The following is a 12,660-nucleotide window of genomic DNA, read 5'->3' on the forward strand; positions in this document are numbered from 1 at the left end:
TTTCAAAAAACAGAAACAGAAGGAAAACGAACAAACTCATTCTATGAGGCCAGTATTACCTTGATCCCCAGTCCAGGCAAAGACCCCATCAAAAAGGAGAATTACACACCGATTTCCCTGATGAATATGGATGCGAAAATTCTCAACAAGATCTTAGCTAATAGGATCCAACAGTACATTAAAAGGATTATCCATCATGACCAAGTGGGATTCATCCCTGGGATGCAAGGGTGCTTCAACATTCGCAAATCGATCAGTGTAATAGATCACATCAACAAGAAAAGAGTCAAGAACCATATGATTCTCTCAATAGATGCAGAAAAAGCATTTGACAAAATACAGCATCCTTTCCTGATTAAAACCCTTCAGAGTGTAGGGATAGAGGGTACATTCCTCAACCTCATAAAAACCATCTATGAAAAGCCTATGAAAAGTGAGTATCATTCCCAATGGGGAAAATCTGAAAGCCTTTCCCTTAAGATCAGGAACACGACAAGGATGCCCACTCTCACCATTATTATTCAACATAGTACTAGAAGTCCTTGCAACAGCAATCAGGCAACAAAAAGGAATAAAAGGTATTCAAATAGGCAAAGAAGAAGTCAAACTGTCTCTTCAGATGACATGATACTCTATATGGAAAACCCAAAAGACTCCACCCCCAAATTACTAGAACTTATAGAGCAATTCAGTAATGTGGCAGGATACAAAATCAATGCTCAGAAATCAGTTGCATTTCTATACACGAACAATGAGACTGAAGCAAGAGAAATTAGGGAATTGATTCCATTTACAATAGCACCAAAAATCATACGATATCTCGGACTTAACCGGAGAGGTAAACGATCTATATTCTAGAAACTACAGATCACTCTTGAAAGACATTGAAGAAGACACAAAAAGATGGAAAAGCATTCCATGCTCATGGATCGGAAGAATAAACATAGTTAAAATGTCTATGCTACCCAGAGCAATCTACACTTTCAATGCCATCCCGATCAAAATACCAATGACATTTTTCAAAGAGCTGGAACAAACAGCCCTTAAATTTGTGTGGAACCAGAAAAGGTCCCGAATCACCAAGGAATTGTTCAAAAGGAAAAACAAAGCTGGGGGCATCACATTGCCTGATTTCAAGCTATACTACAAAGCTGTGATCCCAAAGACAGCATGGTACTGGCACAAAAACAGACACACAGACCAATGGAACAGAATAGAGACCCCAGAAATGGACCCTTGGCTCTATGGGCAACTAATCTTTGACAAAGCAGGAAAAAATCCAGTGGGAAAAAGACAGTCTCTTCAATAAATGGTGCTGGGAAAATTGGACAGCTACATGCAAAAGAATGAAACTTGACCACTCTCTCACACCATACACAAAGATAAACTCCAAATAGATGAAAGACCTCAATGTGAGACAGGAATCCATCAAAATCATAGAGGAGAACATAGGCTGTAACCTCTTTGACATCAGCCACAGCAAATTCTTTCATGACACATCTCCAAAGGCAAGAGAAACAAGAAAAATGAACCTGTGGGACTTCATCAAGATCAAAAGCTTCTGCACAGCCAAGGAAACAGTCAAAAAAAACTAAGCAGCAGCCCACGGAATGGGAGAAGATATTTGCAAATGACACTACAGATAAAAGACTGGTATCCAAGATCTACAAAGAACTTCTCAAGCTCAATACATGAGAAACAAATAATCAAATCAAAAAATGGGCAGAAGATATGAACAGACACTTTTCCGATGAAGACATACAAATGGCTAACAGACACATGAAAAAATGTTCAAAATCATTAGCCATCAGGGAAATTCAAATCAAAACCATATTGAGATACCACCTTATGCCAGTTAGAATGACAAAAATTGACAAGGCAAGAAACAACAAATGTTGGAGAGGATGTGGAGAAAGGGGATCCCTCTTACACTGTTGGTGGGAATGCAAGTCGGTACAGCCACTTTGGAAAACAGTGTGGAGGTTCCCTCAAAAAGTTAAAATTAGAGCTACCCTATGATCCAGCCATTGCACTACTGCGTATTTACCCCAAAGATACAGATGTAGTGAAGAGAAGGGCCATATGCACCCCAATGTTCATAGCAGCATTGTCCACAATAGCTATATTGTGGAAGGAGCCGAGATGCCCTTCAAAAGACGAATGGATAAAGAAGATGTGGGCCATATATACAATGGAATATTTCTCAGCCATCAGAAAGAACGATTACCCAACATTTGCAACAACATGGACAGGACTGGAGGAGATTATGCTAAGTGAAATAAGTCAAGCAGAGAAAGACAATTATTATGGTTTCACTCATTTGTGGAACATAAGAAACAGCAGGGAGATTGGTAGGAGAAGGAAGGGAAGAATGAAGGGGGGGTAAGCAGAAGGGGGAATGAACCACGAGAGACTATGAACTCTGGGTAACAAACTGAGGGCTTCAGAGGGGAGGGGGTAGGGAATTGGGATAGGGCAGTGATGGGTAGTAAGGAGGGCACATATTGCATGGAGCACTGGGTGTTACATGCAAATAATGAATCATGGAAAACTACATCAGAAACTAAGGATGTACTGTATGGTGACTAATATAACATAATTAAAAGTTATTATTAAAAAATAACAAACATGTAGGTTTTTTTCTATTAGCTTGTTTTTTTAAGAGCAGTTTTAGGTTCACAACAAAATTGAGGGGAAAGTACAGAGTGTTCCCATATATTCCCTGCCCCACACATGGACAGCCTCCCCCACCATCAACATCTTGCACCAGAATAGTACATTTGTTATAACTGATGAACCTCCATTGACATATCATTATCACTCAAAGTACATAGTTAACATTAGGCTTCATCTTGATGATGTACACTCTATCGGTTTTGACAAATATATGACATAGACTCCCATAGATTACAGTATTTACGGAATAGTTTCACTGCCCTAAAAATCCTCTCTGCTTTGCCTATTCATCATTGCCTCCCCCAACCCCTGGCAACCACTGATCTTTCTTTTTTTTTTTTAAGATTTCATTTATTTGTCAGAGAGAGTGCACACGCACAAACAGGGGAAGTGGCAGGCAGAGGGAGAAGCGGGCTCCTCACTGAGCAAGGAGCCTGATAAGGGACTCAGTCCCAGGACCCTGAGATCATGACTTGAGCCAAAGACAGATGTTAAACCAACTGAGCCACCCAGGCATCCACCAATGATCTTTCTATTGTGTTTTTAGTTTTGCCTTTTCCCAAATATCAGTATGTAGCCTTTTGAGATTGGCTTCTTTCACTTAGTAATACGCATTTAAGTTCCTCCGTGTCTTTTTGTAGCTTGATAGATCATTTCTTTTTCTTTTTTCCTTTTTTAAATTTTTATTTTAATTCCAGTTAGTTAACATACAGTGTCATATTCGTTTCAGGTGTACAATATAGTTATTCAACAATTCCATACATCACCCAGTGCTCATCATGACAAGTGCCCTCCTTAATATCCACCACCTATTTAACTCATTCTCCCACCCCCTCCCTTCTGGTAACCATCAGTTTGTTGACTACAGTTAAGAGTGTTTCTTGATTTCATTCTCTCTCTCTCTCTCTCTCTCTCTCTCTCTCTCTCTCTCCCCATTTGCTCATTTTTTTCTTAAATTCCACATATAAGTGAAATCCTATGGTATTTGTCTTTCTGACTTATTTCACTTACCATAATACTCTCTACCTCCATCCATGTTGTTGCAATGGATGCATTTTTATGGCTGAGCAATATTCGTGTGTGTGTGTGTGTGTGTGTGTGTGGTAAATATCTAGTAGTGCAATTGCTGGATCATAGAGTAGTTCTATTTTTAACTTTTTGAGGAACCTCCATAATATTTTCCACAGTGGCTGCACCAGTTTGCATTCCCACCAACAGTGCAAGAGGGTTCCCTTTTCTCCACATCCTCACCAGCCAATACCTATTATTTCTTGTGTTGTTGATGTTAGCCATTCTGACAGGTGTGAAATGATATCTCATTACTGTTTTGATTTGCATTTCCTGATGATAAGTGATGTTGAGCATCCTTTCGTGTGTCTGTTGGCCATCTGTATGTCTTCTTTGTAAAAGTGTCTATTCATGTCTTCTGCCCATTTCTTAACTAGATTATTCATTTTTTGGGTGTTGAGTTTGATAAGTTCTTCACAGTATCTTTGGATACTAACCCTTTATCAGATAGGTCATTTGCAAATATCTTCTCCCACTCTGTAGGTTGCCTTTTAGTTTTGTTGATTGTTTCCTTTGCTTTGCAGAACTTTTTATTATGATGTAGTTCCAATAGTGTATTTTTTGTTTTGTTTCCCTTGCCTCAGGAGACATATCTAGAGAGATATTGCTGTGGCCAATGTCAAAGCAGTTACTGCCTGTATTGTCTTCTAAGATTTTTATGGTTTCAGGTCTCACGTTTAAGTCTTTAATCCATTTTGAATTAATTTTTGTGTATGGTGTAAGAAAGTAGTCCAGTTTCATTCTTATGCATATTGCTGTCCAGTTTTCCCCACACTATTTGTTGAAGAGACTGTCTCTTTCTGATTGGATATTTTTTTCCTGCTTTCTCAAAGCTTCTCCTGCTTTTTTTTTTCCTGCTTCTCCATATAATTGTGGGTTCATTTCTGGGTTTTCTATTGTGTTCTAGTGCTCTATGTGTCTGTTTTTGTGCCAGTACCATCCTGTTTTGATTACTCTATCAAGCATGTAGTTTTAAACTTTTGTCACATCCACTTTAAAATGGAAATGGTAATAAACCTAGAAGTCTCATCTGGCTTTGACAAGGACACCCTCTGTTCCTAAACAAGCCCAGGGATGACTTCCCTTCTTAATAGGTAGACTTGGGAACACTTTCTAATTATAGCTACTAGGTTTTTTCTTTTCACTCATTCACTAGACAATGAATAAGCATCTTATATTTGTCAGGAATAGAGATACTGAGATAAAGAAAAGTGGTGCCTGCCCTCAAAAATCTCCCAGTGTAGCTGGAATAGTGAAAGTGCACACAAATAATTGCAGTGCAGTACCAAAAATGCTATCATTGAAGCATGAACAGCGTGCTGTGGGAACACAGAGAAAAAGCAAGTGGTTCTCCCTGGGGGAGTGAGGAACCACATCTTAGGGAAAAAAAAGTATTACCTGTGCTTTGAAGGATGGGGGGGAAAGGAGGGGGAAGGACATTCCAGCAAAGGGAATAGCATACTCAAATCCCTCAGAAGCATGAAAGAACATGGCCTGTTTGGGGGAACAGCAAGTAGGCTAGTGATGTACCAAAGTGTGTGTGGTGGGGAATGGCCCCCAGTTGTAGTGTTGTCCAACAAGTGAGCACTGAGAGAACATACTTGCTAGTAGCATCAGAAGACAATTGTCTAGGCTAGAAGCCCCGTAATTACAATTCAGAGAGTCCAATGCCTCTGGCAGGGACTCAGATCACTGCCCGGCACTGCTTCCTTGTATATGGGCCATTATTAGAAGGAGAATTCACATAGACCTTAAACATTTACTTTGACTGAAAGTGATTTAGAAGCCATTTAATACAGATTTCCTTGGACACAGTGAATAGGCACATGCCTGAAGAGGTAAATTGAGTTGTTCATTTTATTTCCATCTTTAATGGAATTGTCCCCTCCTACAACTAACTTGCTCATGTTCATTCCCTTTCTCTCCCTCTCCTTCCCTCCCCCTCCCCCTGCCCTCACTTTCATTCACTTGTTTTTATTTGTTCTTTCAACAGTTTGGCCTTCACTAAAAGGTTAGGGAAATGCCCATTTCATGAAGTTTAGCTTTGAAAAGAATGTGAACATTCTATCATCTAAGACTGCACTGGATAGTGTTCTAAGTAGAGAAGTCTCTGGGCTTTTGTATCATGAAGTGTTCTGTTATAGTCAGGAAATCTGGAGAAGGAATTCAGTCCTCTAAAGTCATCCTCTTGTCCAGGGGTCATTTTGTACAGGTTCCTCTCTGGGCCATCTTTCTGTAAGTATGCACACTTGCCTAAACCTAGTTACAGAGGAGCAAAGAGGACCAGCTGCAAAAACGAGAGCACAGCAGGGGCTTTTTCCCAAATGCCTTCTAACATTTTCATAAGTGAACATCCTCTGTTTACGCTGCAACCATTATTCTCTTTGACTAGAGGAGTTTCTGGCTATAAGTCTTCCAAAATTACATTAGCAATCACAGGAGAGTCGCAGTCTTGACACTGAAATTTGTACTACCCACAGAACACCGTCTAGCTTCAAAATCAGTTAGGCCTGGAAATTCTGGGACGTAGAACAGTCTAATATGCACCTTCCTCTATATAGACACAGAGGAAGATGAGGGAGAATAGAGAACAATGAGGGAGAACAATGAGGGAGAAGCAAACCTTACAACCAGGCTAGGGTAGTTTCCTGACTGACAGGGTTAAGTCAGTCTTCCTTACGTAACCTCAAGCTTGGGAGGAAACTTAGAGAAATCATCAAGGCCAAACTCTTCATTTCACCAATGGAGAAACTAAGGCTCAAGGAGAGAAAGGGATTTGCCCAAAGTGCATCCGTGGCAGAGCTGGGGCTTACAGCCTTATCTCCTGACTACAGATTTTGTGTTCTTTCCACTGCACTAGCTGGAATTGAAACTTGGGCACTGAATAAGCCTGACTTGGAAGCTGCCCAAATCTGAAGAGAGATGGTTTTCCTGTTCAGCATCTCGAAATTGGCTAATCTAGAAACTGGGCAGATCCAACCTTTTGCTGCTGCTACGTGCAGGGAAAATGCTAAAGCTCCTTCCTGCCTCTAGGTCTTTAAGGCTACAGGGAGTCTCCTGGGAAGGAGCCCCACAGTGACCCCATTGTTTCATAGCAAACGCAGATGTGGTTAGACATGGACAACTGGCCTCTTGAATGGCATTGCCATGGGGATTGAGTTTTTGGAACATGAGGCATTATTTTTAAAGGAGGGCCTGATAAATCAGGTCAGGATTCTCCTGCCTAAGAGTCTGGGAAGCAAGGAGTCAGAGTCGTTAAGGAGTATTTAAGTGAGACTTAAGAGGGTTACATTTAAAACTAAGAAAGTACCGCAGGTGGAGATACTGTCATGGAGTCTGGTCAAAGCCTTCTTTCTATTCCTGGGATTTCCAGAAATTGTGAGAAAGTAGTGAAGGGAAGAAGACACCCCCTCTGTGGCCACCTGCAGTGCGTGAATTAGACTGCACAGAGCAGAGGAAGTAAACGGGAGCTGAGGGTTTTTGTACAAGTCCTCAGTTATGACTCAGTCAAATAGCTACATCCTGGTGGGAATGTTGGAAGGACGGGAATATGGAATAGAAGGGCCAGGATTGTTCTGGAAGGATAGCGAGGAAGCAAAGGGGAAGAGCTGGTTGGCTTAATTAATAATACATTGGAGAATAGGACCTCAGAGGAAAGATGCTGGGAAGCCGGGTTATTTAGCCAATAGAAATGGAGGTTGATAGGTGACTTAATGTCTATGGGCATATGAGGGTTATTATGTGTATGATGATAACTATTCTTCTCTCTCTACACAAAGAATAGAATAAAAGCTTAAATTGCCACAGGAGGGATTTCAGTGAAATATATGGAAGAACTTCCTAGCAGTGAGGGGGTGATAAACACAGGAACATGTTACCAAGGGAGTTTACAGAATTGCCTTTCCCAGAGATCTTTAAAAATAGGGTTTAGAGAGGTCAGCTGAGAAAGCAAATCCTGCCAGCTGCCTCCTCAGCTTTTTCTACTCTCTACCTCCCCTTTTCTTTCCTTCAATCTCTCTCTCTCTCCCCCTCCCTCCCTCCCTCATGCCCCCCACCTCTCATCTCCCAAATTCCTTCCCAAATTCCTCATTCCCAGCTACCTCCACCTCTATACCAACCCCTAGTTCCTGTACATCCCTGCTTCTATAGGAAATCTTCCTGGTGTTGATATCATTCCCAAGGTCAGGCTGTCCTCCTAGCTCCCTCTCCTCATCTGCATCAAGTCCTCCAAACTGGGCAGTAGACATGAAATCCACACTCTTCAACGATAGCCCAATTCTCAATTCAAAAAAGTGACCCATGGGACTGGCCACTTGGTAATTCTAATCTTTTGGACTCGGCTGAAAGGTAACCTCCTTTTTGAAACTTTCTCTGACCTCTTAAGCATTTTGTCCCTACTACTAATATGGCACTTAGACTTTCCTGTGACTGTGTCTGTTTCCCCAGTAGACTGAGCTCCTTGAGGGTCATTTATTTCTATATCTTCAAACCAGCTCTGTAAATAATTATTCATAGAAGTGGATAGGGGGACAGGGAGTGTGTGTGTGTGTGTGTGTGTGTGTGTGTGTTGTATAATAAAGTGTTCACCTCTTTAACAGCAGGAATTCCCAAAGTGCTGATTTTGTGTCCTTGGAAGTCTGTAGAACTCCTGACAGTATGTTTGTTATCAGTCAACAACTATAAATGTAACACTGAATCTTGTCTTTTAGGAAAAAAGGCAGGACCTCCTGGGCCCAACGGCCCTCCGGGACCTCCAGGACCTCCAGGACCCCAGGGACCCCCAGGGATTCCAGGAATTCCTGGAATCCCAGGAACAACTGTGATGGGACCACCTGGCCCTCCAGGTCCCCCTGGTCCTCAGGGACCCCCTGGCCTACAGGGACCTTCTGGTGAGTTCCTCTGTCTCTCCACCTGCCCCTAGGCTCCTTGCAAGTACTTGAAAAGAGCAGGCATGGGTGATCCTGAGAGCAGTTTCAGATGGTGGTGAGGACTTTGGTGAGCAATGAGAAAGTAGGTCTCCTAGCTCAGTGGAGAGACTAAGACTTGAACAAGCCAGTAGGTCCTGACCTACTCTAACTTCTTGTGTATACCAGCCTGTCAAGGACAGGCCACCTGCTCTTGACCTTTCCATCACAAGCCCTCCCTGACTCTAGGCCTCCCTATAGTGAGCCAATAAACTCCCATGAGCCAGAGCCAGAGGCCCCAAGGGTTTACACTCGATTTCCAGTGGGGAATGAATTTGGTCTGCTCTGATTTCCAGCATCTAGCACCACTTGTTTATGTCTGATTGGAAACAGGCTATGGAGAGGAATGTTGGGGACTGGAAGAAATAACAAGCCCTAGAACAGTCTCATCCCATGAACTCTGAAGTGCCTTTCCCATAGAGGTAGACAAATAGTCACTGGTGACAAGGGAGTTGGAAATATACAAGTCACTGGGGTTGGGGAAGAAGCAAACACAGTCGCTAAGACTGAGGAGCCAAGTGCCTCTTGTGCTGCATCCTCACCCCACCGCATTGCCCATTCAGATAGCGTTGAATCTCTTTGCATCGTTCCCCTTGGGTCCAGAAGGGCATCCAAAAGGTATAGATGCCGATCCAAACCTGTCTAATTGGAATTGACAGGAGTCGGGCTGCCAGAGCTTAGGTCAGTGGTTATTTCCTCCTCCTGCTCTCCTCTTGTATCTTGGGGCTTTAAGGAAATGGACTCTTTACACAACTGATTTCTAGAGGTCCAAAAATTCTGTAGCAGGACTCAGATTCTTTGACTCATAGTTCAAATGGGGCTAATCAGCATTACCGTGACCATAAGAGATGGAGTTAGAGGGTGTTTTGGTTTGGGTTTTGTGGGATTTTTTGTTTTGTTTTTTGGTATCCAGTCCTTCCATAGATACCACTTTCTGTGTGCAAGAGATATATTGATAAGTGGTCCCTGTTCTCACAGAGTTTATGTCCCAGAAGAGGACAGAAATGATTAAAGAAGCAAGATATTTACAAATGGCAATGCTCTCTATGAAGACCATGAAAGAAGGGGAGCAAAAGATTAAAGAAGCAAACGGCACTGTCTCAGGGTCATGTAGTGGCAGGAATGCACTCTCCTCGGTCTCTACGGGTGCTTGGTGAGGCTCGCCTTGGGGCCAGCATGAGCGAGAGGCCACTTTCCCTGCTGGACACTGGGCCCACTGAAGAGGCAGGTCAGGGAGGAGAAAGAGAAGAGAGTAGTATCCTCTCCCATCCCAGGGTTTGGCTGCCCAGAGCAAGGCTCACCGCCACTCACTGCCTAGCTGAGGAGAGAAAGGCAAGGAGAAGGAGCATGCCCTCTGATTGTCCTGTCCTGTTTTGCAGGTGCTGCTGATAAAGCTGGACCTCGAGAAAACCAGGTTGGCTGAGAATTGCTCTCTTCCTGGGGAAGAGGGAAGTTCACAAGGCTAGAACCACCTTCCAGCGGCTCCCTATTAAATTTGCTGAGGGTTTGTTTTGTGAGGATGCCCTGGAGGTCCTGAAGTTGTTCACTTACAGCACCCTCCCATCTCTAGGAACAGAAAGGCTTTGCCCCAGGGCCTGCCTTTAACTCAATCTTGCCATAGCCATTTTTCTCCATCTCACAGAAGACAGAAGGTCACCATATAGAAGCTCAGTCGTCCCCTGAAATAAGCTGCCAGTCAGGCCTATCCACCTGAGCCTCCAACTTCCCAACCACACCAGACACCTTGTCGGCACTCAGAACGCCGGGAATCAGGAGCTTGAAAATCACCCAACCACTCCAGGCCAAACCCAGCCTGGGCTTCTGCGTTAATGGCCTCAAGGGCTCCTCCCTTTTCTTTGAGCTTCCTAATCTGTCTGTATTGGCAAGTTCTTCAGCCTTGTCTCATCTGAGCCTTCCTCACTCACTACAGCTGTTTGGCCACAGTTATAAATCTACACAGCTGCACAGTGCTCAATGGCTTACAGGGAATTTTATATCCATCACCTCATTTGATCTTCAAACATCCCTGTAAGAGAGGCCAGAGATTCTTAAAATCCCCATTTCACAGTTAGGGAAATGAGGCTCAGAGGCATTACATTCTGCTGAGGTCACCTAGCCAGGAAGTGGCAGGGCTACAAATCCCATTACCGACCAGCAGAGACGTGGTCGCTGGCATCCCAGGACAGGAGAAAGGGATCTGAATTGGGAAATGAAAGGAGACCGGAAGTCAGAGGTGGGAACTTGTTAACTGGTGGCTGGGCAGGCAGCCATTTCTCTCAGTGACTATTCTCTCTATCCTTCTCCTCCTCCCAGCCGGCTGTGGTGCATCTACAGGGCCAAGGGTCAGCAATTCAAGTCAAGAATGGTAAGGGTCAAAGTAGGCTCTGTCCCTAAGAGGAGCTTCTCCTCTTCCTTACCCGCAGTCTTCAATGAATCACCAGCCTAGCTCCTCCCAGGCCCCTTGAAGTACCCTGGGCGGTAAGGAGCCGTTCTCTACTCCGTTTGCCCTCTACTGGCCGTCCTGGGTAATTGCTTGCACCTAGACCGGTCGCTACACACATACTACATTTAGAATCACTGATGAGGAAGCGAAAGGGACTTGAAACATCATCAAGACAGGGAATTCTTGGCAGATGGAGGTTGTATCAGAGTCACCAAGGGGATATGTGTAGTTTGATCAACATTTTCACAATACAAGCTAGAGAAGGTAAAACTACAGAAAATTAAATTCTTCTTGTCTGATGGGTCTTCGCAGAAGACGGGGTGGAGGGAGCATTTCTGGGCTGGGGGGAGGCATGTCAGACTCTCCAGGGAGCATGAGATGCTAGTATCTATAAGAAGGGGAAATAGGTTTAAGGGGCTTAAGAAAACTGACTTAATGTAATCCCTGCATTTAAAAGATGGGGAACCAAAGTCCCAGAAGGAATGGATAATGCCGTAAGAAATCATACTGCCTTATATTTGTATGGTCCTTTAGAGTTTTCAACATGTGTTCTTTTGTCTTTCTTTTTTTAAGATATTATTTATTTATTTGAGCGTGAGCGAGAGAGAGCACAACCAGGGAGAGGACAGAGGGAAAGGGAGAAGCAGGGTCCCTGCTGAGCACAGAGCCCCATGTGGGGCTGGATCCCAGGACCGTGGGATCATGACCTGAGCAGAAGGCAGATGCTTCACCAACTGAGCCACCCAGGCACCCCTTGTCTTTCATTTCGTGTGATCCTCACAACAACCCTATGATGTAGATATTAGTTCCTTCTTGCAGAGACAGAAACTGAAGCTCAGAGAAGTTAATTAACTGACCCAAGAGTTCAGTTAAGGGTAGGAGCTGGGATTCAAAACTATGTCTGTCTGATTCTTTCCACGGCACTGTGCTACTTGCTACTTCAGTGATGTGCGTACACTCCAGTGAATGATTAGGTTCATTTTCTCCCCCAAAGAGACATGAGCATTCATTAAAGAACAGCACTTTGAAATAATGTCCAGTCCCCAGGGTGCACACAGCCTAAAATGCATGAACCCCCAGGAGCCTCGGGAAGCAGCAAGCCAGCCAAGATGCCAGATGCTTACAGAGCGTGAAGTGGAAGGGAGGGGCTCTGAGTGCAGAAACAGTAAATGAAGGTTAAGAAACCTGCTTCATGGGGACAGCTCCTAAGAGCCCAGTCCGTCCTGAACTGACTGTGCCGAGCTGCCCTAATGATTGGGCTTAGCCACATCCTGGACTGCCACCTGGATGCCTGAAATTTAATCGCCTCCAAAGTAGAAGTAGGAACAGAATAGTAGCAAAACCCAAGGAGTCCTTCTGGGACCAGGTGTCTTGGGCCCTGGGGCCCTGGATGGGCCATAATCACCATCTGTCCAGGGAGGAGTGAGACAGGCAGGAAATCGATTTGTCTGGGTGGACGGGTGGCCTCCATGCTTATTCTATACCCGAAGCTACGGATTTTGCTCCCAC

The 12,660-nt window shown here is 43.9% G+C and overlaps 1 protein-coding gene across 5 annotated transcripts in view; it reads left to right on the forward strand.

Moving 5' to 3' along the window:
- The window catches only part of EDA (ectodysplasin A), a 428,098-nt gene that overhangs the window by 408,450 nt on the left and 6,988 nt on the right, over nucleotides 1-12,660 (forward strand). For all 5 annotated transcript variants that reach the window (XM_048213337.2, XM_057312252.1, XM_048213338.2 and 2 more), the window contains exons 4-6: nucleotides 8,454-8,633; nucleotides 10,088-10,122; nucleotides 11,022-11,073. In XM_048213337.2, coding sequence (XP_048069294.1) covers nucleotides 8,454-8,633; nucleotides 10,088-10,122; nucleotides 11,022-11,073 — 267 coding nt within the window. The remainder of the gene's footprint in view (nucleotides 1-8,453; nucleotides 8,634-10,087; nucleotides 10,123-11,021; nucleotides 11,074-12,660) is intronic.

Source organism: Ursus arctos, chromosome X (genome assembly GCF_023065955.2).
Source record: "Ursus arctos isolate Adak ecotype North America chromosome X, UrsArc2.0, whole genome shotgun sequence".
Classification (NCBI taxonomy): Eukaryota; Metazoa; Chordata; class Mammalia; order Carnivora; family Ursidae; genus Ursus; species Ursus arctos.